The 23,156-nt window shown below is 45.4% G+C and overlaps 1 protein-coding gene across 3 annotated transcripts in view; it reads left to right on the forward strand.

Moving 5' to 3' along the window:
* PLA1A (phospholipase A1 member A) overlaps positions 1-20,743 on the forward strand; it is a 41,627-nt gene extending 20,884 nt beyond the window's left edge. For 2 of the 3 annotated variants that reach the window (XM_068971594.1, XM_068971609.1), the window contains exons 9-11: positions 1,834-1,942; positions 5,011-5,175; positions 5,762-6,432. In XM_068971594.1, the coding sequence (XP_068827695.1) occupies positions 1,834-1,942; positions 5,011-5,175; positions 5,762-5,846 (359 nt within the window). In that variant the 3' untranslated portion in view covers positions 5,847-6,432. Of the gene's footprint in view, positions 1-1,833; positions 1,943-5,010; positions 5,176-5,761; positions 6,433-20,566 lie in introns of those variants that run through there. The other variant, XM_068971602.1, reaches the window with a different exon arrangement.
* Positions 20,744-23,156: the final 2,413 nt, after the last annotated feature.

Below are 23,156 nucleotides of genomic sequence, written 5' to 3' on the forward strand. Positions count from 1 at the left end.
CTCCCAGGTCATTGTGGCACCAAGCTCCCACTCTCCAGCACTCTTGACCTGCCTCGGCCTCAGCACTGCTCACCAGGACAGTTGTCACCCTTGGCTTCTGCCAGGCAGGTGCCAGCATGGACAGAGAATCTGCTCCCAAATAATCATTTTTCCAAAAATACTATTTTTCTCTTGTAGAGCAACATTTCACCCAAAGTGTTTTCTCTCCATCACCCCGTTCCTCACAGTGTACTATGAGGTGATGTTGGGGGTTACTGATTCCACATGAAGGAAGTGAGGCACAGAGAGGTTTGATAACTTAGGCAAGACAACACAACTGGTAAGTGGCAGGGCCTCACCTTGGATCCAGTTCTCCTGGCAAACCTTCCAGGGCTCATGTGCTGTTGCCCTTGTCACGCCCAGAGCAGGTAGGAATTTCACTACCAGTTCCCATCCACCAATGTTAGCAGACCTGGCCCTCCTAGGGCTTCCAGAGTAATCAGAGAAGAGATAAGCAGAACCTTAGGAAACTGTCTTGATCACTGATACCTGCTGGTAAAGTGATATCTCCAACTCAGCACAGAGAATTAGATTCCTAAAACTATGTAAGGTAGACTTTTTTTTTTTTCCCACATTTGGATTATCCACTCCTGTTCAGCCCTTGCCCGTCAACATAACACTCTGCATCCACAGTAAACAACTAAGAAAGAGAGACGGGGGGACGTGGCAGCTGCTGTTCCCCTCTATGGAGGGGCAGAGTGCAGTGCTCTCCTATCTTCTTGTGGGTTCTTGGCAGGAGTCCGGTTGCTAACCCCATGAGCCCATATGGATCACATCATTACTTCAACTTGGGCTGTCTCCCTAAATCCACTTAGCCCCTCCTCCCAATAATCACCCATAAAACTTAACAAATGAACAAAGAACGGGTAGGGCAGAGGTGAAGGACTACCTCTCTAGCTATGTCCCAACCACCAAAGGAGTCTGTGAAAATGCTCAGAGACCAAAGTCACAGCCAGGTGCCGCCAGATGGGCTTACCCCTTATTGAGGAAGGGCTAGGGTGTTGGGGAAGCTGCAATCCTTCTTAACCTCTCTTGACAGAGGGACCGCAGACCCAGGGGTATCACCATGAACCAGGCTGCTCACCCACTCTGTGCAGACAATACCAGCTTTGAGAGCCCCAGTTTCAGTGCTGCCCAGGAGGGCGGCCCCCAGCCACCACAGGGAGGGCCCCAGTCATCTCCTGCACATATGGTGGATTTCCTGACACTGTGTGCATGCTAGGGGGAGGGGCGTTGCTATATGAGTTAATTATTTAGTATAAGATAGACACTGTTTGGTTTTCAGAATCACACCATCAGGATAATGTTGCCAAACAGAGAGGAGAGGCACATTAGGATTACAAGTAATAATGAAAACTATCATGTATTGAATGATTCCTAGGCACAGACTGTCTAAGGACTTTATATGTATTAACTCATTTAATTCTCATTCAGAACTGTGAGGTATGTAATTTTGTTATCCCAATTTACACTTGGCAACAGAGGATGATATAGTTAAGATAGCATTACCGACTCAAAGGACAAGAATCTGAGCAAACTCCAGGAGACTGAAGGACAGGAAAGCCTGGTGTGCTGCAGTCCATGCGGTCTCAAAGAGTAGAACGCAACTGGGCAGCTGAACACAATTTAGACTTGAGGAAGCTGAGAACCTGTGATGAGAGGTAACTGTGCCCAGGCACACAGCTGCTAAGTGTTAGAGTGAGATTTCTAACTGCTGTGCTGCTCTCTGGGATGTTTCATGCATTGCACCCACTGACCTCTGGCCCAGCTGTCTGCTCTGCTTTGGTTTCCCAGTGCATCACAGCCTCGTGGAGTTTCACTTGCAGGAGCCAAGAAACAAGGACACCTGCATCACAGTCACTTTCCTTAGCGGCAGTGTCACCTCCTCAGTCAAGATCACCATGTACGTAAGGGTGCCGCACGGCTGGTTTCTCTCCTTTTACATACACGCATCCCAGGACATGCTCTGTGTGGTCACTGATGGGTGGGCGGAGCCAACTGGGCCAGGGGTGGGGGTGAGGGTGGCACCTACCACAGATGGACCCACAGACACATGCCAGGCAACTGTTCCAGGTTCAGGATGAGTATTGGGCCCACGAAGAGTGTATTCAGACAATAGCAGGCAGGCAGCAGTAAGGGAACATCCCAACAGGGGGTGAGAATGTGGGAACTAGGCCCCTGACAGGACACTGTGTCAGGAATCCAGGCAGGGGCATCAGAGATGCCAGCAAGTAGGAGGACCTCGGCCATTGGCCCAAGCAGGGCTGGTGAGAACCTGGGAAGCCCCTACTCCTGGATGGAGGGATGGGGGGAGTGGGGAGGGAGCTATCAGTGTGGGTTACCGGAGAAGACTCCCAAGCAGAGGGTAACTTAGCCAGGGAGTGCCAGGTAAGGGCCAGTGGGGTTGATGCCCAGTGGTGCCAGTCCCTGGAACTGGGGCTGATTTTCCTCCTTTGTGGAGTCACACTTGAGCCAAGCAGCTGGTGGGACCAGGCTTGAGGCAAGCAGGCAGAGAGCCTCAACTGTAGGGAGCTGCAAGCCTGGCAAGGGATAGCAACTCAGCAGCTGTGGTGCATGTTTCTTTAAAAAGCCATTGATTAGTTACTCACAAGCAGCAGGAAGCAGACTAACCAGATAAATCTCTGACTCAGTCAAGGTTTAGTCTGGAAACTAGAGCCCAAGCCAGGCAATCCAACAGAAGGAATTTAACACAAGGAGCTAATTACAAATATGTTGGGAGAACTGAAGACCCAACAGAGGATGGGGAAGCAATGCAGAGCTCAGCAATAGGAGTCATTCCCACTCGAGGGCCACAGGGACAAAGCCAAGTGGTGCTGGTAGAACCGAGTAGGGATGGGGGGTGGGAAGGGTGAGTGATTGGCAGGAGCTCAGAATCACTGTCTGAAGCAGCCTCCCACTCATGCCTGGGAACCTGAGGAATGTAGCTTCCAGCAGGAGGGGTGCAGTGCAAACAGGGGTGTGATCAGTGCCCATACATGCAAATGCACAGTTGTCAGCAGTGACAGGGGCTGTGAGAACAAAGAAGATGGAGCCTGACTAAGTGTGGAGAAACAGTGTTTGAGTAGAGTTTTGGAGGTTTGGGAGGATCCTTCCCCCCAGCCCATGGGTTCGTGAGATGTGACCCTGGAGGCAGTGGTATCAGGCATGGGGACAAGAGGCTTGGGGGGCTAGTCAGAGCCAGACCGTGCCACCCCTGGAGGACAGGGGAGGGACCTGGGGTTTTATCCTGAGAGCAGTTTGGAGAGCTGCTGGAAATTTTAAACAGGAGAGCGACAGGATCAGATCTGGGTTTGGAAACATTTCTCCGGCTTCAGGAATGCACAACTGTGCTGTCAGGGAAGATGAGTTTCCTCTTGGAGGAGTGCACGTCTGGACTACCAAACACTCTGCCACCAGGCAGGGTTCCAACTCTCCCAGGCCACACAGCACAAGACAGCAGGCAGTCAGGACCCCCACACAGACCTAGGGTGCCCACGTAAGCCTTGCAGATTATACAGCTGAGTAATTTTCATTAGATCAGTTCAAGATCATGTTAACTTCTACAAGTGGGTTTCTATCGCCTCTCCAGCCCTCCTCTCTGTTGGGTAGATGAGACAACACTTGCAGGAATCATGATAATGACTGGCTGATTGTTAGAATCACCTGGAGAGCTTTAAAGACTGCTGACAGCAAGCCCTGGCCCAGACCAGTCACAGAATCTCCAGGCATGGCCTCATCTCCTACACTTTGAGAAGCTTCCTGAGTAATTGGAATGGGTATCCAAAGATTTCTTCTTCTCCCCAAAGAGACTTGCATTACTGTTTTGAAAAACATGATTACTTCAATTCCTTGGGTTTTGTTTCCTCTTGCAGAACAGAAATTGAAAAGAAGGGAAGGGGGTTTATGTGTGGTCTTTCCCCTACTTTTTATAAATTTGTGAAACCCCAAGATTTCCTTCCAATTAGAAAATGGACCCAGGTCAAGTCCCCAGGCCACCACAACTAGTCCTTCTAGTTTCCAAGCTTTCCATCCAAGCAGCCTCTTAAAGTGAACAGTTTTGTTATTTTTCCTCTGAAATAAACACTTTTGAAATCAAAAGAAAAAAAATGGAATAGCTTTTATACAAAGTTTTATGGGATCTTCCTCAAAAGGACAAAACAAACTATATGACTAACCCTGGGTTAGAAAGTACACACAGAAGACATTTCCTCAGCACGCAGAGGCCAGAAAGGAAAGGGAACCATGCTCGGCTTAGACATTACCCAATGGCATTCTGAGGGGAAAGCAGCACCCTTGGGAGCTCCCTCTTTCTCACAGTCCCTCTTTCTGAGCCCAGAGGAGCCTGCCCCTGAGGGGCAGCTCAGGGCAGGGCACTGGGAGCAGGGGCTGAGGCTCAGACCTAGGGCCGGGTGACACCAAAGCCGCAGCCGGAAGGAGACCACAGCTGGACTCCACCCCAGCTCTGATTGGCCTCAAGGCCTATTACTCTTGCCTGGGAAATCCCATGGACAGAGAAGCGTGGTTGGCTACAGTCCATGGGGTCGCAAAGAGTCAGACATGACTGAGCGACTTCACTTTCACACGTTCATACTCAGTCTGAATAGAGAGAGTAGTCTTCACACAAAATTCTTAGAACTCAACATCCTGGAAGAGGCCTCTGACCTGAGAGTAAATATCTTCACTAACCTGAATTTAGATCATCACTAACTAGGACACTTACCCTGATGTGTAAATCCTGGAGCTACTGTTTTGCTGCAGGATCCACCTGTTTACTTTCAAAAATCAACACCTATTTTTTGCTTCATGTTCAAAGCTGTGGGGTGCAGGCAAGGTGCTGGTAAGGATGATGCAGAGGACTGTGTGCCCACCTCCCAGGAACTAACTGACCGGGCTACCCACAGAGCCCGTGGGAGCCAAGGGGGAGCCAAGGCCAAATGTGTGACAGTAAGTGACTTTCCCTTTCCCTTCCAGACCTAAACAGCAGCATGTTGGGAAAGGAGTCCTAGCTCACCCCAGCCCTCAGTGCCAGATAAACCAGGTGAAGCTCAAGCTTCAGGCTTCCCACCGGGTTTGGAAAAAAGACCAGACGACCATCATCGGGAGGTTCTGCACCGCTCCTCTGCCTGTCAATGACAAGTAAGCCCCAGATCCACCCCACCCCAAACACACCCACCAGGACCAGGCTGACCTCAGAGGTGACACTTGCTGAGGTGCAGTTTCATCATGAGGATAAGCTTCCTTGATGGGGAGATGACAGACACCGAGGGTGTCCTGAACCTCCTGCAGGGCCATCTTGGGTTGGGATGCTAAGAAGCCAAAGAGGGTGGACTTTAATTCCCCATTCCCACTTTAATATAAGGAACTCCATTTTATCGGATATATACGTTTTATGTATCCGTTCTATTTAGTTTCCTCTGTAAAGTTTTATTGAAACAAAGGTTGCTCATTCCATACTTCCCCTTCTCCAGCCTCTGCTGGTCACAGTCATGGGTGTGAACACGGAATTCTTATCCCCTTTGCACCACCTCTAGCAGGCATTTAGAGTATGTCTTACCACACCTGGCCCTTGGAGGACAGGCGTGGACTCCTGTAGTAATCTTCCCAGAGATGATTGTAGACCTGACGTCAGTGAAACACAAGATCTCACAATTCTGAACCTTCTCTCCTGACCAGCCAGGAACCTGCCCTGAGCACACACCCTCTTGTTTCTCTTCTTTTGCAGCAAAAAGATGGTCTGCTTACCTGAGCCAATGAACTTACAAGCAAGTGAGACTGTGTCTCATGACCTGAAAATAACCTGTATATAGTATATGGGCAGGATACATCCCCCCGGATTGGGAGTGGGGAATGACGGGCATTCAACTTATTCTACACCATTAAGACTAAGAAAGAATGCAGAAGTCTTGTTTACTTTCTCCATAATTAGCCACCTTAGAGGGGAGAGAGAGGGCTCATTTTACAGAGCTTTATCTCCATTGTCAGTTGAAAGAGTTTTACAAAGACACCATTTCAACCTTCCTATTCATGCTTAACTGCAATTGCCCCATATGCTTGGACAACTGTACCTAGGATTCAGTAGAAACATATACAGGAGAAATACTTTTTTTTTTTTTAATAAAACTATGGAGTATCTGAATCATTCAATGGTTTTATTGGAATGAAATTCTGTTAGGTACAAAAATGTGATTTACGATCTATAGGATTGGAGAAAACATTAGAAAATGTTAAAATAGCAACTGAAAAGAAGTACTTGGTATGAGAGAGGGAATGGAGGATGGGGAGGAAGATGATACCATTCACCATCCCTTACCATTGCCTTCTCTGAGTATCTGGGAGGTTTAGGTAGCTCAGAGCAATCTTTGGGGAATATAGGTGGATTTTCTTTGGGTCAGTGTTTCTAAAACTTTGATCTTTATAAATAACTTCGTACCAAGCCATAGGTACACTCGTGTAATTTGAGAATTTATTAAGAGGACTGTTTACAAAGGTGTTGGCAGGAAGTGAGGAAATCACAAGGGACAGTGCAAGTTCCCTGGGGCTGGGGGCAGTGGGAGCTGCTGTGTTCTATGTCTGAAGAGGCCAGAGGAGGAAGCACCAGAGTCTGGAGACAGACAGATCTGCAGGACCTCTGGTCAAGGGACAGTGAGGGGGCAGCAATCCTGCAGAGAGGGAACCAGGTAAACAGATTCTCCATCCTCAGTCTTCTTTCTTCCCTCATTCTCCTGTTGGTGCTCCCACTGAGTGACTCCAGCCAGAAGCTGGAAGGCAAGAGGCGCGTTGATGTGGCCGCAGGGTATAAAACCGAGCAGAGAAGGTGGGAATGGCTGGGATGGCCGTGGGAACAGAGAGGCATGGCGCACACCGTCACTGCCTTCTCCATAGCCAGGTACTCCTGCATTCCTCTGTACTGAATGGTTTTGCCTGTGTTCTATTGTGCTCAGTCGCTCCAGTCGTGTCCAATTCTTTGAGACCCCCTGGACTGTAGCCCTCCAGGCTCCTTTGTCCATGGGATTCTCCTGGCAAGAATACCGGAGTGGGAGGAGCAGGGGATCTTCCCAGCTCAGGGATCGAACTGCACCTCCTGCGGCTCCTGCACTGGCAGGCGGATTCTTAACCACTGAGCCACCCGGGTTTGGCTAAAGTCTTAGTAATAACTTTGACCATTTTTAAGTGTAAGATTTAAGTAGTATTAAGCACATCCACATTGTTGTGCAGCCATTACCACTATCCATCTCCAGAAATTTTTCATCATCTAGGACTGAAACTTTGTCCCCATTAACGAGTAACTCCCCGTTTGCCACTCCCCTCAAATGCTGGTAACCACCATTCTAATGTTTGTCTCTATGAATTCTACTCTTCTAGAATACCTGATGCAATCATACAATATTTATACTTTTGTATCTGGCCTGTTTTACCTATAATGTTTCCATGGTTCATCCATATTGCAGTATGTGTCAGAATTTCCTTCCTTCTCAAGGGTGAATAATATTTTATTGTGTGTACAAACCACATTTTGTTTATTGTTTCATCCATCAGTGGACACTTGGATTGCTTCCACCTTTTAGCTATTGTCAATAATGCTGCTAAGAATGTGGGCGTACATATAGTGTTTGAGACCAAAAAAAAAACACCTAAATAAATGGGCTTTGAAAGCAAACTGCTGACTTGCCAATTCACTCTCCACAACAGAGGCTGGGCAAATGATGCAAGCAACAGGCTGCAGCTGCATCCGGGCTAATTCACCTAGGTCATCAGGAGAGAGAGCTTCAGCCCTTGTCCAAAGGCCAGGTGATACAGTATGAATGTTCACAGACACACTTTGTTTTCGGCACTGTCCACCCCAGTCAGTAGAACAACATACTTGAAAAATCTTCTTCAATATATGGACTTAAGAGGTTTTTTTTCCCCTCAAAACCCAAACCCATCTTTCCTTTGATCCTTCCCTTTTTTCACTCCACCCAGGTTCCCAGCAAGAACTTCCCTAGAGGAAAGGGTGGAGGCAGAAAGCAGAGCAAACGCCAGTGTGGCTGAATTTAGGGACTGTCCGAAATGCCCTGTGCTGAACCTAGAAATGTAAAGGCCAGAAGTGATCACAGGGAACTTAATTTCTAATTTTAAGAAGGTTTTACAAGACTATCCTTTTTTGCATGTGTATTAAATAAGGTTTTAGGGAGGGGGGAAAAAAAAAAAACCTCCCTAGAGACAGACCTACCCTGAACTGAATGAGGCTGTATTTCCTGTTCTCTTACTTTAAAGCACTGTTAGACTCTCACATTTTATTTTGCTCCCCATTAGCAACTAGATCATTACCATACATGGAAAGCCAGTTTCCCTTATAAAAATAAATACAAGAACATAACAGTGTTTAAAAACTCCAACTAGCTCCTGTGGCTTGCTGAAGGCTCTATGCCTCAGGCCTGCTTGATTCTTATTAAAAAGAAAAAATCAGCACGTGTGAGAGAAATGTCAAAAACTTATCAACACCAAACAGAGACTTTCTTCTGTGTATACAGTCAGTGGACTGAAAGAAATTTAGAGCATGACTGGCAAATTCACCATGAGATCTGATGTTATTTAATGCTGGGTCTATGCGCTACCTTAAATTACACTGCCTATGCTCCAGGAAACCTGGCTTTACATATGTAGGATGTGTGTGGAGTTAAGAAAAGGGCAGCGGTAACAACTTGCTTGATGGCAGGGCAAGGGTGGAGTGTGGGTCTCTCATTCACACCCATGTCACAACCAACTCCCGCTGAGACAGGGTTTCATGAACAGAGACTGTTGTTGTTCAGTTGCTAAGTTGGATCCGACTCTGTGACACCATGAACTACAGCATGCCAGGCTTCCCTGTCCTTCACTGTCTCCCGGAGTTTGCTCAAATTCATGTCCATTGAGTCAGTGATGCTATCTAACCATCTTATCCTCTTTTGCCCCCTTCTCCTTTTGCCTTGAATCTTTCCCAGAATCGGGGGTCTTGTCCAATGAATCGGGTCTTCAAATCAAATGCCCAAAGTATTGGAGTTTCAGCTTCAGCATCAGTCCTTCCAATGGATATTCAGGGTTGATTTCATTTAGGTTTGGCTGGTTGGATCTCCTTGCAGTCCAAGGGACTCTCAAGCATCTTCTCCAACACCACAGTTCAAAAGCATCAATTCTCAGCACTCAGCCTTCTTTATGGTACAACTCTCACATCCATACTTGACCGCTGGAAAAACCATAACTTTGACTATACAGACCTTTATAGGCAAAGTGATGTCTCTTTAATTCAGGAATCGGCCCCTATACTTATGTGACACTAAAAACATTAATTCTGGAGGCTTCTTTTCTCTGGCCACTATTCTGAGTATGTTCAGTTTGTACTGCAGTCCCCAGAGTGGGCTCCATTTACTAGGCTTTCCCCCCCACAGTACACCAGAGGCACATGGTTCATTTGTTCTTTGTTAATCCTCCATTGCGTCACCCAAGAGTTGCTTTAGGGTTACCTACAGGTCTTCAGAGTTTAAAAATCTGTATTGATCCAGACTGCTTGCTTTCTTGTGGAGTTAATTTTTTGAACCTGAATGAACTTTCCATGTAATGCAATTCCTTCACATTTTATTATTGTAGTCTCTCCAACCCATCAGAAAATTTTCACGTCCTAATCTTTTCTTAAAGAATACTTAGCACTCCCTCTAAGCTTTATGTCATTTGTATCTATATGTAGATATATATGACATTTTTTGTAGACTTCTTTTCTATATCTATAGCTAAGAACTTGAAAGGAGGCCAAAGGTAGAGACCTACTTTTGGGTTAGTTGCTCAGCTGTCTCTGATTCTTTGCAACCCCATGGACTAGCTCCGCAGGCTCACCTGTCCATGGGATTCTCCAGGCAAGAATACTGGAGTGGGGTGCCATTCCTTTCTCCAGGAGATCTTCCCAACCCAGGGATCAAACTCGGGTCTCCTGCATTGCAGGCAGATCCTTTACCAACTGAACCACCAGGGAAGCAGAGATAACAAATTGAAATCAACAGATTGATTGATCTTAATCAAATATAATTAAGGTCAACCAATACTCTGGACTTTTGCATATATTTCTAACTCATGTTTACCTTGGTACTTACATATTATGACAAAAGTTTCAATTCTTTATATGTACAACAATACCCTGATTAAAATATGATTAATTTAACTTTAGCATGACTTAATTCATGGAAATGCAGGCTCCTAATAATTGCTACTTTATTATCTAAATACATGCCAGCAAACTTTTTAGTGAATTATTCTTTGCTGGGATTCAACATCAAACTTCCTGATCTCTAATTTTAAGAGTCTCTGCTTTCTGATTACTGGAGAGAATATACGTACCCACCATCTTCTAACCTTCTCTTTGGGATTATCTAGTGATTACTGAATAAAGACCCCAGTTACCCAGTGAAGTCTTTCGAAAGCAAGATTATAACTCAAGATCTGAATACTGTGGTTGATTTAAAGCAGTTGAGTGATTTCTTTTCAACCTTGGTCTTCCTGTTACGTTCACCCCAAAGCAATATATGTTCATTTTGACAAGTCAGATTGTAGACACACTTTATGGTTTCCATGACCCCAAGGTAATGAGTGTCAATAACTTGATGTATGTCCTATACATCTTTCCACATCAATACAAATATATACACACACGATTGTTGGACTTTTTTTGTTTGGGTTTTTTTTTTTTTTTAACAAAGATAAAATCATAGCACACACATCATTCTGTAATTTTCCTTTGTTATTCACAATATATCATGAATATTCCTCCTGGGCCATACATAGACTTAATTTATGGTCATACCATAATTTAGCCAGCCACTTTCTTGAGATGAATATTAAGGCTGTTTCCAGTTTTCTTCAATTATAAATGATGCTGCAATAAGTATTTTTGTAAATTTATTTCTATATGATATATTTCTTTGGTGAGAATAGCTGGGTCAACAGATATAGCAAAAGTTTAGTAATGCTGGATTACTTTCCAAAAATGTCATATCAATTCACATACATTCTGACAATGGTTGAAAGAAATAGTTTCTTTGCAACTACTTATTCAAGTAATTGCTTCACCTAAGATCAGTAACCCAAATCACCAAATTTCTTCTCTGGAGTTGCCATGTAGTATTCAACACTTTCCAAGTTGGCCAACTAGTTGGCCATCCGTGAAACTGGAATAATGCTCTTTCCTTCAGAAGAATAGGGCCTGAAACTTTATTACCTTTTAAAAATGACATTCATTTAGATACAGTAGTCCTCAGAGCAGTGAAATTTCCTATAGGTGAGCTGTGATGAACTTTTAAAAATAAAGGCTATTGTTTTTATGGTTATAAAATTCAACTAATTTAAAAAAATATTTATTTGGCTGTGCTAGGGAGAAGGAAATGGCACCCCACTCCAGTGTTCTTGCCTAGAGAATCCCATGGACAGAGCAGCCTGGTGGGCTGCTGCCCATGGGGTCGCACAGAGTCGGACACGACTGAAGCGACTTAGCAGCAACAGCAGCAGCAGCAGCAGCAGGTCTTAGGTACGTGGGATCTTTGATCTTCAATGCAGCAAGCGGGATCTACTTCTCTGACCAAGCTCTGTGCATTGGGAACAAGGAATCTTAGTCACTGGACCATCAGGGAAGTCCCCAAATTCAATTAATATTAAAAGTTATGAAAGAGAAAGTGAAAAAAAAACTTCCTAAGCATTTAGCATTCTAGTCCCTTTATATACATTATCTTATATAATCCTCCTGACAATTGTATATATTACTTCATTTTACATATAAGAAAACCGAGGGACAGGAAAATTAAACAGCTTGCCCATGGTTGGACAACTAGGTTCAGGATTCACACCAAGCCATCTGTCATCTGGGCTCTAACCACCACATTATACAGTTGCACATAAAAACTTGCTCAGTTGGTTTCTAGCACTTAGATGTCTTAACCAACGTCTCTAAACAAAGATCTCCTCAGTCTGGCCCCATTCTATCTATCTAAAATTACTTGCCATTTCCCCGAGTGTGCTTAAGCCAGTATCCCCTAAAAGATACTGTGGACAATGCCTTCTCCAAGCCTTTGCAGCTGCTGCTACCTCCATTCAGACTCTGCCCGTCATTCTGGGTCCACTTCCAGCTCTCTCCTCTGGGAAGCCCGGCCACTCACAGGTCATTGCAGTTGGTATCTGTGCAGCCTTGCAGTGGTGGTGAATAGCTTATTCCATGTTGATCAGGCTATGTTTTCTCTTTCTCTGTGTCTTCCACATAATAAGCATGCAATAAAAGCTCTTTTAATTAAAGATAATGCTCTAAGGACATAGACAAAGGCAAAGAGAGAGGATAAGGCACAGAGAGGCTTGACTCGAAAGGTTGGTGTCTTTTCATAAGTTTTGGGAATGGCCTTCATTTATTCAACTTGTTTCAGAATTTCACCTGCCATTGTTACACTTTAACCCTTTAAAATCTCTGCAGAGGGAAGCTCTGGTTGTGCATAAAGGACACAACATATAAATACAACTCTTTCCAAATTGCTGCATTCTCATCCAGTCCTTGATCTCCTTGTTGAGTGTTTCTAAGTGACATTCTGAAAGTGACGTACTGCTTTCCCTAGCCTTAAACACACCTCTGACCTCACTTTTGAGCACACCCAAGCCCAGTGGTGATCATCTCAGTCGTGCCTCTTCTCCAGAAGAGATGGCTTCCTCCTTCTAGAGGAGAGTTTAGAGGTGATGGGAGCATTGCTGTACCTGAGTCTTTCCATGCCCATTTGAAGGCCTTGAAATCCTCCCTGATCCTCAGTATTTACCGTCTTTTTTATGAAACCATACTGTTTAATTTTTGTGGCCATTCAGTATCTTGACAGCAACCCAAACTCAACTCATGCAAAATTAAATCAACATCTCCCCCAAAGTTATTCTTCCTCTCCTTAGTGTAAGAGCCACCACCATCATCCAATCTCCAGGCTTGAGGCCTGAGTCATCTTTGACTCAGAACATCATAGCGCTTGCTAAAATTAAAAAAAAAAGTCTGTTTCTTAAAAAATTGTCTGTTACCTGTCCCCTCCTGTCTGTTCCCTCAGTTATGTGGTAAGACCCTGGATCTGTCACCAAACTCAAACTAGTCTCTCTTCCCCCAGCTTCTTTCTCCTCTAGTCCATTCTATTTACCTGGGCCAATAACCCTTCTACAAACTCTTTTTAAACTTACCAGTTTCCTGCTCCATAGTTTTCACTGATGTCCTTAGAATAAGGGCTTCATGGCTTGCCTGGTGGCTCAGAGGTTAAAGCGTCTGCCTGGAATGCGGGAGACCCCGGTTCAATCCCTGGGTCGGGAAGATCCCCTGGAGAAGGAAAGGGCAACCCACTCCAGTACTCTTGCCTGGAGAATCCCATGGAGGGAGGAGCCTGGTAGGCTACCGTCCATGGGGTCGCAAAGAGTCGGACACGACTGAGTGACTTCACTTTTCACTTTCACTTAACTTCTTAACCTAGACTTCTGGAACTTTGTGGCTAAATTCTTATCTCTTTTCCTTGATTTCTTTCTTATTCTTTAGCAAAAGAAATCCTTAGCCCCTGATGAGTTGATTCACTATACTTATTATTATTATGTTCTTTAAATAACCTTTCACGTTAGTCATCAAGCTACAGAGTGTCAGAGGAGGAAACCAAGATCCAAAAAGATTAAGGGAATTTCCCAAAGCTGTTAGCCACTAGAGGAAAGCATAGCAATTCCCCCATTTATATTGTACTTCCAAACTTGGGCACTTCTACTGGGTTTTGATAAATTTAAATGGCTCTTCATTACATGTGAGTGTGAGCTTTAATAACATTTTGAAGATAAACAAGGGACAGTGTTTATCTGGAAGTAAATCCTTGCTGCTGCCTTGAAGTGTGGATCTCTAACATCTATCCAGGCCTAAGTCAGTACAGATTCTTAGTTTAGACAGAGCTGGAAGGTAGAGAGGTGGGAAGAAATCTAGGTAAATACCCTATGAAGAGCAGCCTCATATACGAGTACCCCTCTTCAAGGCACTGGGGTCAGACTGACTTAACTAGAAACATCCCTTCTCTCTTGCAATCACCAGGCCTCTCAACTTTAAAACTCCCACAGTGTTCACTCAGCCCTCCTGGTTGGGCTTGAAACTGAATCTACACAACCTCAGGATTACTTCCTTTGACTTTCAACCCAACCTTCAATTCAGACGTTACCCTCTGCTGTATTTCGTAACTGGAGAGTACAGTGAAATGGGTAAAACTGGAGACAAATAATCACAAAACCAGAATATTCACTCATTCAGCAAACGTTTACTATAAGCCAGTGGTGTACCATGTACCAGGCACCGTTCTGAGGGCAATCTTCTTCTTAACAAGAACTACAACATAACTGAATGCTTACTATGTCCCAGGCATGTTTAAGTATATATACTTAAACTCTTACAACAAACATATGAGATAGGTTCTTTTTTTTTTTTCCATTTAACATATGAAAAAGGTAAGGGGCCAAGCAGTAAAGTTACTAGACAGTGAATGACGAGGTTAAATGGCAGAGCTGAAATCTGAACCCAGGCAATCCAGCCCCAGAGCTTCATATTCTTAACCCTACATGAAGTTAACAGTGTGTCTTAACCCAATGTCTACTTATGTCATTCTCATCTTCTTAAAAAAATTAACAAACATTTACTTATAATGACAAAATGTCTGGCCATGTGCTAGATGCTGAGAATGCAAATACAGATAAAATGGAAAGGACTATTCTCTTCAGAAACTCACTCGTTAGCTCCTAAGTGAGCCATCGCGTGCCAGTGTCGGTGGTCTATAATTTACTTTAAAATACTTCAGCTAGGGCTTCCCTGGTGGCTCAGTGGTAAAGAATCCTCCTACCATTGTAGGAGACACGAGTTCAATCCTGATCTGGAAGGATCCAATGTACTGCGGAGCAGCTAAGCCCACGCACCACAACTATTGGGCCTGTGCTCTAGAGCCCATGAGTGCAGCTGCTGAAGCCCACGTGCCCTAAGGCCCACTTTCCCCAGCAAGAGAAGCCACTGCAATGAGAAACCAGGGCACCACAGCGAGGGAGCTGTCCCCACTCGCCACAGCTAGAGAAAAGCCCGTGCAGCGATGAAGGCCCACAACAGCCAAAAGGAAAAATAAACAAATAACAATAGTTTACAAAAATACTTGAGCTAAACAGTGTGATGCATGAGTTACCTTGAGTCACCATTCTAGGGATGTTTGATCAATTATCTAAATCAGGAATAAATACTTTAGGGGAAGTCATCTGACATTTCACCTAAGCTCACAGTCTAGAGGCAGCTACTATAATCCCTTCAATCCTCTTCATGTCCCCCATGGCCCCATCTCAACCCTCAGAACCCCTGGGAAGCATTTAGAACTGCAGACTCTAAGCCCAGGGGCTCTCAAAATTCAATTGTAACTGGATTGCTATAGGCCCAGTTTTATATTGTTTTATATATTTATATTTCAAACATTTTTGTTATGGGACATTTCAAACACATATAAAATTAGAAATATACAATAATGAATGTCCATATACCTGCTATCCAGCTTCAACAATTAACAACTCTTGGGGCTGTCTTGTTTTGTCTATGGCATTGGTGTTTTTTTAAAAACTTCTCAGTTTATTTTAATATGCAGTCAGATTTGGGAATCATTGATCTAAACAAGTAATCATTGATCTAAACAAACAAATAAGTGTGATCACTGCAAACAAAGAAGCATGCATTAGACATAGTGGAAGCGGGATGGTGAACTCTGACCACTGAAAGAAAAGGGCTAGGGTTTCCATAATTCCTCACTGGATCTCAGGGTTTCCAGGGCTAAACCATCCCTTGGCAGCTCCCTGATGGCTCCCACGGTAAAGTGTCTGCCTGCAATGCTGGAGACCCGGGTTCGATTCCTGGGTCGGGAAGATCCCCTGGAGAAGGAAATGGCAACCCACTCCAGTACTCTTGCCTGGAAAATCCCATGGACGAAGGAGCCTGACAGGCTACAGTCCATGGGGTCACAAAGAGTCGGACACGACTTCACTTTCACTTTCACTTTCCATAATTCCTCACTGGATCTCAGGGTTTCCAGGACTAAACCATCCCTTGGCAGCTCTGATGTCTGAGACTCTGCTAGGAGTGCTTCTTTAGCTTGGCCTGAGGATCCCAGGCTGGAAGCTGGAATCACATGCTCACACACCCACAAAATGAAGGCCTTCTCAAATATATATCCATATTTAGTTGCATTAAAGTGGAGTTTACTAGGTTAGATAAAATAACAGTATAAACAGGGTGCTTTTCTTTTTTTAATGTTTATGTTTGTGACTAAGGAAACAGACGTTGAAATCATTTAGGAAGGAGGGAAACGAAACAGAAGGGGAGGCGAGAATATTGAGGAATCAAGTTACCTAATACAGCGGGGCAGTGCACAGCCCCTAGCGCGCTGCTGTTGCAGCCGGCCTTACCCAGCAACCTGTTACCAGGCAACGGTTGCTGTGAGACCATTAAGCCAGAAGATTCGAGCAGTGATTAGTGGTCACGCTTAGCCATTGGTCGGCGCTGGCAGTAGACTGCACCCCCAACCGGCAACTGTCAGTGAGCAATGGCCACTTGGCCATTGGTCGGAGTCACAGTAGATCCCTCCCCAGAGCGAGCAACCGTTAGTAGCACTGCTCTGCCAGTGGTCAGAGGGGTGGTGGTTGTCCAAAGCAAAGTGAGGTAAGAGGTGGGTCCTGGCCTCCCCGGGGCCCTCCAGCTCACCCGGCCTTAGGCCATCGGGTGAGCTGAGGGGTCCGTGGAACAGGCTTAGAGCTGTGTCCTGCGGGGCTCTAGAGGCCTGTGTCCACAGGCCACACACGCTGGCTGGTCCCAGGCCTTGAGGTAGTAGTGAACCTCGCCCCTATTCCCGCCTCTGGGATCTAATAGCAGCGGCCATCTGCATGGTCTGCGGTCTGCAGGATCTGGCCCCCTAACTGCTATTTGGGCGGCCTGAGGAGGCTGAGGGCTATTTGGGTTCTGGACGCCTGGCTGCCTCAGCAATGATGGCTGGGCAGGGTCTGGGGACCTGGCCCTGAGGGAGCCACCAGCTGAGATTTGCTTCTTCAGCACTGGCAGTAGGACCCAACTGGGTGCTGGACTAATGCTCCTGGGCAGGGTAACCGGCCAGCGCAGGGATGCCCCACCCTGCCACCTTCTCTTAGCCAGGGCCTAGACCTTGGAAGATGAACTTTGAGTCTTGGGACCTTGCCCTTCCTTGTCAGAACGGACTGTTTGTTTGGTGGAGTTTTACAAAAACATGGTTATCTGACCGTGACTGATCTCCAGAATAAAGGATCAGACGCAAAGAAAGTGAAAAGTGAAAGTGAAGTTGCTCAGTCGTGTCCAACTCTCTGCGACCCCATGGACTGTAGCCCGTCAGGCTCCTCCATCCATGGAATTTTCCAGGCAAGAGTACTGGAGTGGGTTGCCATTTCCTTCTCCAGGGGATCTTCCTGACCCAGGGTACAAAGACACAAAGAAGTCTACAACTAACCATGCCCCTCCCTCTCCTTTCCTAGAGAAAGGGCTTTGCTGAAGGCTTTGGGGGAGTTTGGGGTTTTTAAGATATAAGCCATCCATCTCCTCGCGGGGCCCTGCAATAAACCTTTATTTGCTCCAAATTCTTGCATTTTGGTATATTTGGCCTCACTGTGCAGCAGACACCCAGACCTTGTGCTCGGTAACAGTTACAAGAAACAAGGAAGAGAAGAAACCAAACTGGAGAACGGAGTTGCCGCCAATGTCTTCCTCTCAGACACTTCAGGGAGGAGGATGAAGACCAAGCTGTCCAGGGCAGGAGATGGGGGCACCCCCAGGCCTGAGCCCCAAGACACCAAACAGAAAGGACCTCGTTCCTCAGCCACACACGAGTCAAAGAGAAAGTGTTCTGGCTTGAACAGTGGACAGAAGCAAAAGGAAACTGGAAAGCAGAACTCGAAGTGCTAAAATCCCAAGAGTTTTATCTGACCCCAGCTGAAATGAGTAGCAGCTGAACTTAACAAAGCTCCAGTCGGTGCCACTTAAACACCAGTGCCCCGTGAGACCATGGCCATGGGTCAGGGTCTGCATGGCCCTTTGGTGCCTCCAGAGGAAGCCTAGGGGGAGAGGAGGGCTGAACAAGGCAAGCCCACAGGATCTGCAAGTCCTGTGGGGACTGATACTGACAGAGCTGAAGGGAAATGGTGCGAGAGTGGGCAGGGAGGGGATGTTTGCACCAGCCTTGTGGGACGCATAGGATTCAGGGCTGACAGAGGGCAATTCCAGGCCATTGAGCATCTGTCCGTTAACAGCGGCAATCATGTGCTGTGCAGAGGAGGGCTCGTGGGAAGGCTCACGTCAGAGAAGTGAACCAAAAGTGAAATAAAATCCCATGATCTCCAGGGAAATTTCTGAGTAGAAGACACATGTAAGTGTATAAATTCAATGACAATTAGAAATGAAACTGCTCAGGGCATTACTCACATTTCTTCAGTCATCAGGATTTGTGAGGGCATCTACAGGAAACCAGAGTGTTCAGAATATTCAGGGAAGAAGACCTAGAATCTCTAAGGTGGACTCGACTCCCCTCCCAGGAAGTTCTCCCCAGGTCTCTCCCAGGTGTCTCTTCCCACGGCCATCACATTCTCTGGCCCCTGGTACTGTAATAGGGGCGGAGCAGGTGTGCAGCAATTAGCTCGAGACTATTATTGGGAGACCCTTAGTGCCACAGTTAGGGGTCCCACTCCACCAAGTCAGCCTTGCAGTGGTTCTCTCCCTGCAGAGAGTGTGGTGGGAGGCAGATCTCAGCCTTTTCTCTGCGGCCCTCCAGGCCTTAGGTGGGTGGGTTTAGCTGGGGGACCCAGGAACAGGCTGAGGTCTGTGTTCTACAGAGCTCCAGATCCGTCGCCATAGTTGCCCACTGGCCAGGCCCAGACCCAGCTCCGTTACCTAATGGTGACAACAGTCTCCGTGGGTCACAGTCCGTGGAGGCCTCAGCACCTGGAGTATATGGATATTGCTGTTAAGGTAACAGCTTCAACCAACTTCAGTCTCTAAGTTTCAAAAACTGGTATAGCTGAGATCAGCTGTCTACCCCTAGGAGGTGTCCAGAGGCCAGGGTTAAGTTGCAAGGACACTGCACATCATTAATTCAGCTCCACGTCTGTGGTGGCCCTTCTCAAAGAAGGGCAATTGTTGTGAGCTAGGAATTAACCTGATTGGTATTTGCTATAATATATATTCCTAGTGATCCTATGCAAGTAATTCTCTCCAGTTTAAATGAAAGCCTGAGGACTGGCTGGGTCCTGGATACCTTGTTTCCTCAGTGATGATGGCTGCTCAGGGTCTGGGACCTGGCCCTGAGGGTGCTGCCAGCTGAGATCTGCCTCATCAGCCAGGCCTGGACACAGGAATGAGGACCCAGACTGGGTGCTGGACCAATGCTCCCAGCAGGGTAACTAGCCCCGCAGAGACCTGCTACTTTTAGCCAGGGCCTGGACCTCAGAGGGTAAAAGCTGAACCTTGGGATTTTGTTCTTTCTAGTCAAAACAGAAAGTAATGTTTGTTTGGTGGAGATTTATAGAAACATCATTATCTGACTGTGACCTGACCTCAAGAACAAATGATCAGACACCAAGAAGTTTGCAACAACTAACCACATCCCTCCCTCACCTTTCCTAGAAAAGGGCTTTGCTGAAAGCTTTCTGGGAGTTTAGGGGTTTTAAAGCATGAGCCACTCGTCGTCTCCTTGTATGGCCCTTCAATAAACCTTTCTCTACTCCAAACTCCAACATTTTTTTAAATTGTTTGGTCTTGCTGTGTATCAAGCACACAGACATGCATTTGCTCACAGTACCTCACAACCCAGTGACCATTTCAGTGACCTTGACTATTCTCCTGGCTTTGTTTTCTCAAGTCCCTCAGAACATGAATATTTGAGAAACAGCTACACTCTGCCAGACCCCATGGGGTGCACTGAACACAATCTCCCTCCATGCTGCTTTGAAAATACCATTTCCAGGTCCACGTCCCACTGCCTTGTGGAGCTCGGATTCCACAGCCGGTCACTGAGAGCTATTGCTTCTCTTCTGCAAGCATGCCTTCCTTGTACATTCAGCCCACAGACTTTGACTTACGTGCATTTTTTACCTGAATTGCTTCTGTTTTGCCTTCCTTTCTCTAGCTTTTAAGACACAGCTTAAAATCAACTTTACTGTGAACCCTTCCCAATCCCAGAAATGGGAAGTGACACCTGCTGAACTGTTATAGCTCTTGTAGTGGTTTCAACCACTCATGTTAAGGCTTTCCACAAAGGACTGGCATAGTGTTTATTAGTATATGTATCAGGGCTCTAGCTTCACCTTAAACTAGTATGTGTCACAGGAAGCCTATTTATACAAGGGACTGAGAAATCTGGGAAGATTAATCCTCAAAGGAGTCAGGCTCAGGGAGCTTGACTTAGTAAGGCTACGGTAGAGATGGGGGAGGTGCCTAAAGCTCATGTATCTTCTTTTCTAGATCTGGAGCTCCTTCAGGGCAGAGACCATGAAGTGATTCATCCAGCAAAGCAGGTGGTATCAAGAATAGTGTTTGATAGCAGTGGATATTTAGTAAGTGTTAATGGGATAAAAGAATACTTACTATCCTCTCCTTAGAGCAAGTCTGAGTATATGTCAGGCTTTATTCCCGAGTATATGAAGTTGTAATCCAGAGATTTTTTTTTTATACATGTGTGGATCTCTAGCATGGGCTTATTGTAAAATGTTCACAAATCCATATCATGTGAACAGTTTTATGGAGACTGAATAAATACAATGCTTTGTGAATACATGTATGCAACACTGTTTCAAACAGATAAAGATACTATTTTGGTTAATTTTTTCAATCTATAAATTTATCTATAACCCTTATTGGAATCCAAATGTCTTTTGCCATTACATATGACATTAAAAAATAAAAACACAACTTCTATGACATCAAAGTCTGATCCTTTTAAAAACAAACACACATTAAAAGAGGTCCCCAGGACTTCCCTGGTAGCACAGTGGATAAGAACCTGCCTGCCAGTGCAAGAGACGTGGGTTCAATCCCTGGTCTGGGAAGACTGCGCATGCCACCAGTCCGTGCACCACAGTTCCTGAAGCCTGTGTGCTTAGAGCCTGTGCTCCGCAACAAGAGAAGCCGCCGCAATGAGGAGCCTGCACATAGGAAAGAAGAGGAGCCTCCACTTGCCACAGTTAGAGAAAGCCCTGCAGAAGCGATGGAGACCCAGCACAGTCACAGTCTTTCTTTAAAAAAGAGGTCTCCATCCCGAGGAACCTCTGTTATGTACCACATGTGTGTAACTACAGCCCTACCTGGGCAGGCCCCCAGCTTGCAGGGGGGTGCCCTACCCTCCAGGTGACATTTTTTAGTCTCAATTTACAGTGTACAATGAGCCTTTCTGTTGTTCGTTTATTGCTTCATTCACTGCCTACAACAACCCTCAAGGATTGGCAAGAGAGTGGTTGGATTTATAAGACTGACAAGAGGCTTCTATTGTGAAATGTACATGGAAGAGACAGAAATCCAACAAGAAAGAAAATAAATGCACAGCATAATTTTAGGAAAAAAAAATGAGAAAAGAACAGAAGAGCTCTATAGAACACACTGAAATGTTCTACAAAGCACATAATTGGAATCCTAAAAGGTGAGGAAAGAGGAAATAGGGCTCTGGAGATGACAAGAAGGCAAGAGGACAGAAGGTTATGGTGAGGTGAGGCAGGTGTCTTAGCTGGGATGGTGACATTGGGCTGAGAACTGGATGACCAGAAGTAGTAGCCAGGAGAAATTATGATTGAAAGCATTGCAGAGAGAAAGAAAAACTGCAAAGATCCTCATGTAGAAAGGAGCTGGGTGTGCATGAGGAGCACCCAAAAGTGTACTGTGGCTGAAACATGAGTGAGAAAGAGAGAGGAACGAAGCATGGCTGGAGAGGCAGGCAGGCAGGTGGGGCCTCGTGGGTCATAAATGGCTAAAAGAGTAGCATTCTTCAGGTATTTCTTTTGCTTTCCCATATTTCACAGTTCCTTTAATCAGCAAAGCATAGAGTTAATTAAGTAGGTCCATGTGACTAGCTCTAGTCAATGGACTGAGGGCAGAGGGACTAGTGTCATTTTGGGGCCAAAGCATCAAAGACCCAGTGCAGGAACGTCAAGCCACGTCTTTATTCAGTGGACAGAGCCAGGTCTAAGTAGGCTGAATCACTGAATTGCAATATGAAGACAGTTGCCTTGATGAGTCATACAGATTCTCAGTAGACTTTAAGAGCAATAAATCTGTATGATATTAAGTCATAATAGACTGATTCTGACTAATAACACATGGTACAAAGTTTAGATTTTATTCTGGAAGTCATTTATAATAGAAAGTCATTTGAAATTTCTAGCAAGAGAGTGAAGACATCATACATACGTTGATATGATCACTTTGCGTAGAACTGATTATAAGGAGGACAGACAGAAATCAGGAGCCAGTTATAAATCTAGCCATGAAATAATGGTAGCTTGAATTTCGCGGTAGCAGAGGACATGGTGAGTTGAACCGGGGATCTATTGTGAAGAAAGAACCAACAAGACAGGCGAATTCCCTGGCAACCCAGTAGTTCGGACTCCGGGCACTCACTGCCAGGGGCCAGGATTCAGTCTCTGGTCGGGGAACGAAGGTCCTGCAGGTTGTGTGACACAGCCAAAAAAACCTAACAAAGCCGATGGAAAGACTCCAAGGTTTTGGGCCTGGGCAACAGAATAGGGAGAGAACAAAGAGTTACAAAACTTGTTTCGGTGAAAAGATCTCTTTCAAAGGACAAGGCGAAAGAGAGTCAGCATATGTTTCCCAACTCCTTTCAGAGAGTCAGCATAACCTTGATATTAAAAGCTGACAAGGTACATAGATGCAAAACTCCTAAACAAAGGATTTATAAACCAAGCTCTATATACATAAAGAGGAAAATATATCATAATAAAGTTGGATTTGTTCCAGGGATGCAAGTTTGTTTTAGCATTTACTTATCTGGAGTTTGTTAACAAAATAGAGAAAAATAAACTTGACTAATGCAGAAAAATCATTT

This window comes from Capricornis sumatraensis, chromosome 1 (assembly GCF_032405125.1).
Source record: "Capricornis sumatraensis isolate serow.1 chromosome 1, serow.2, whole genome shotgun sequence".
Lineage (NCBI taxonomy): Eukaryota > Metazoa > Chordata > Mammalia > Artiodactyla > Bovidae > Capricornis > Capricornis sumatraensis.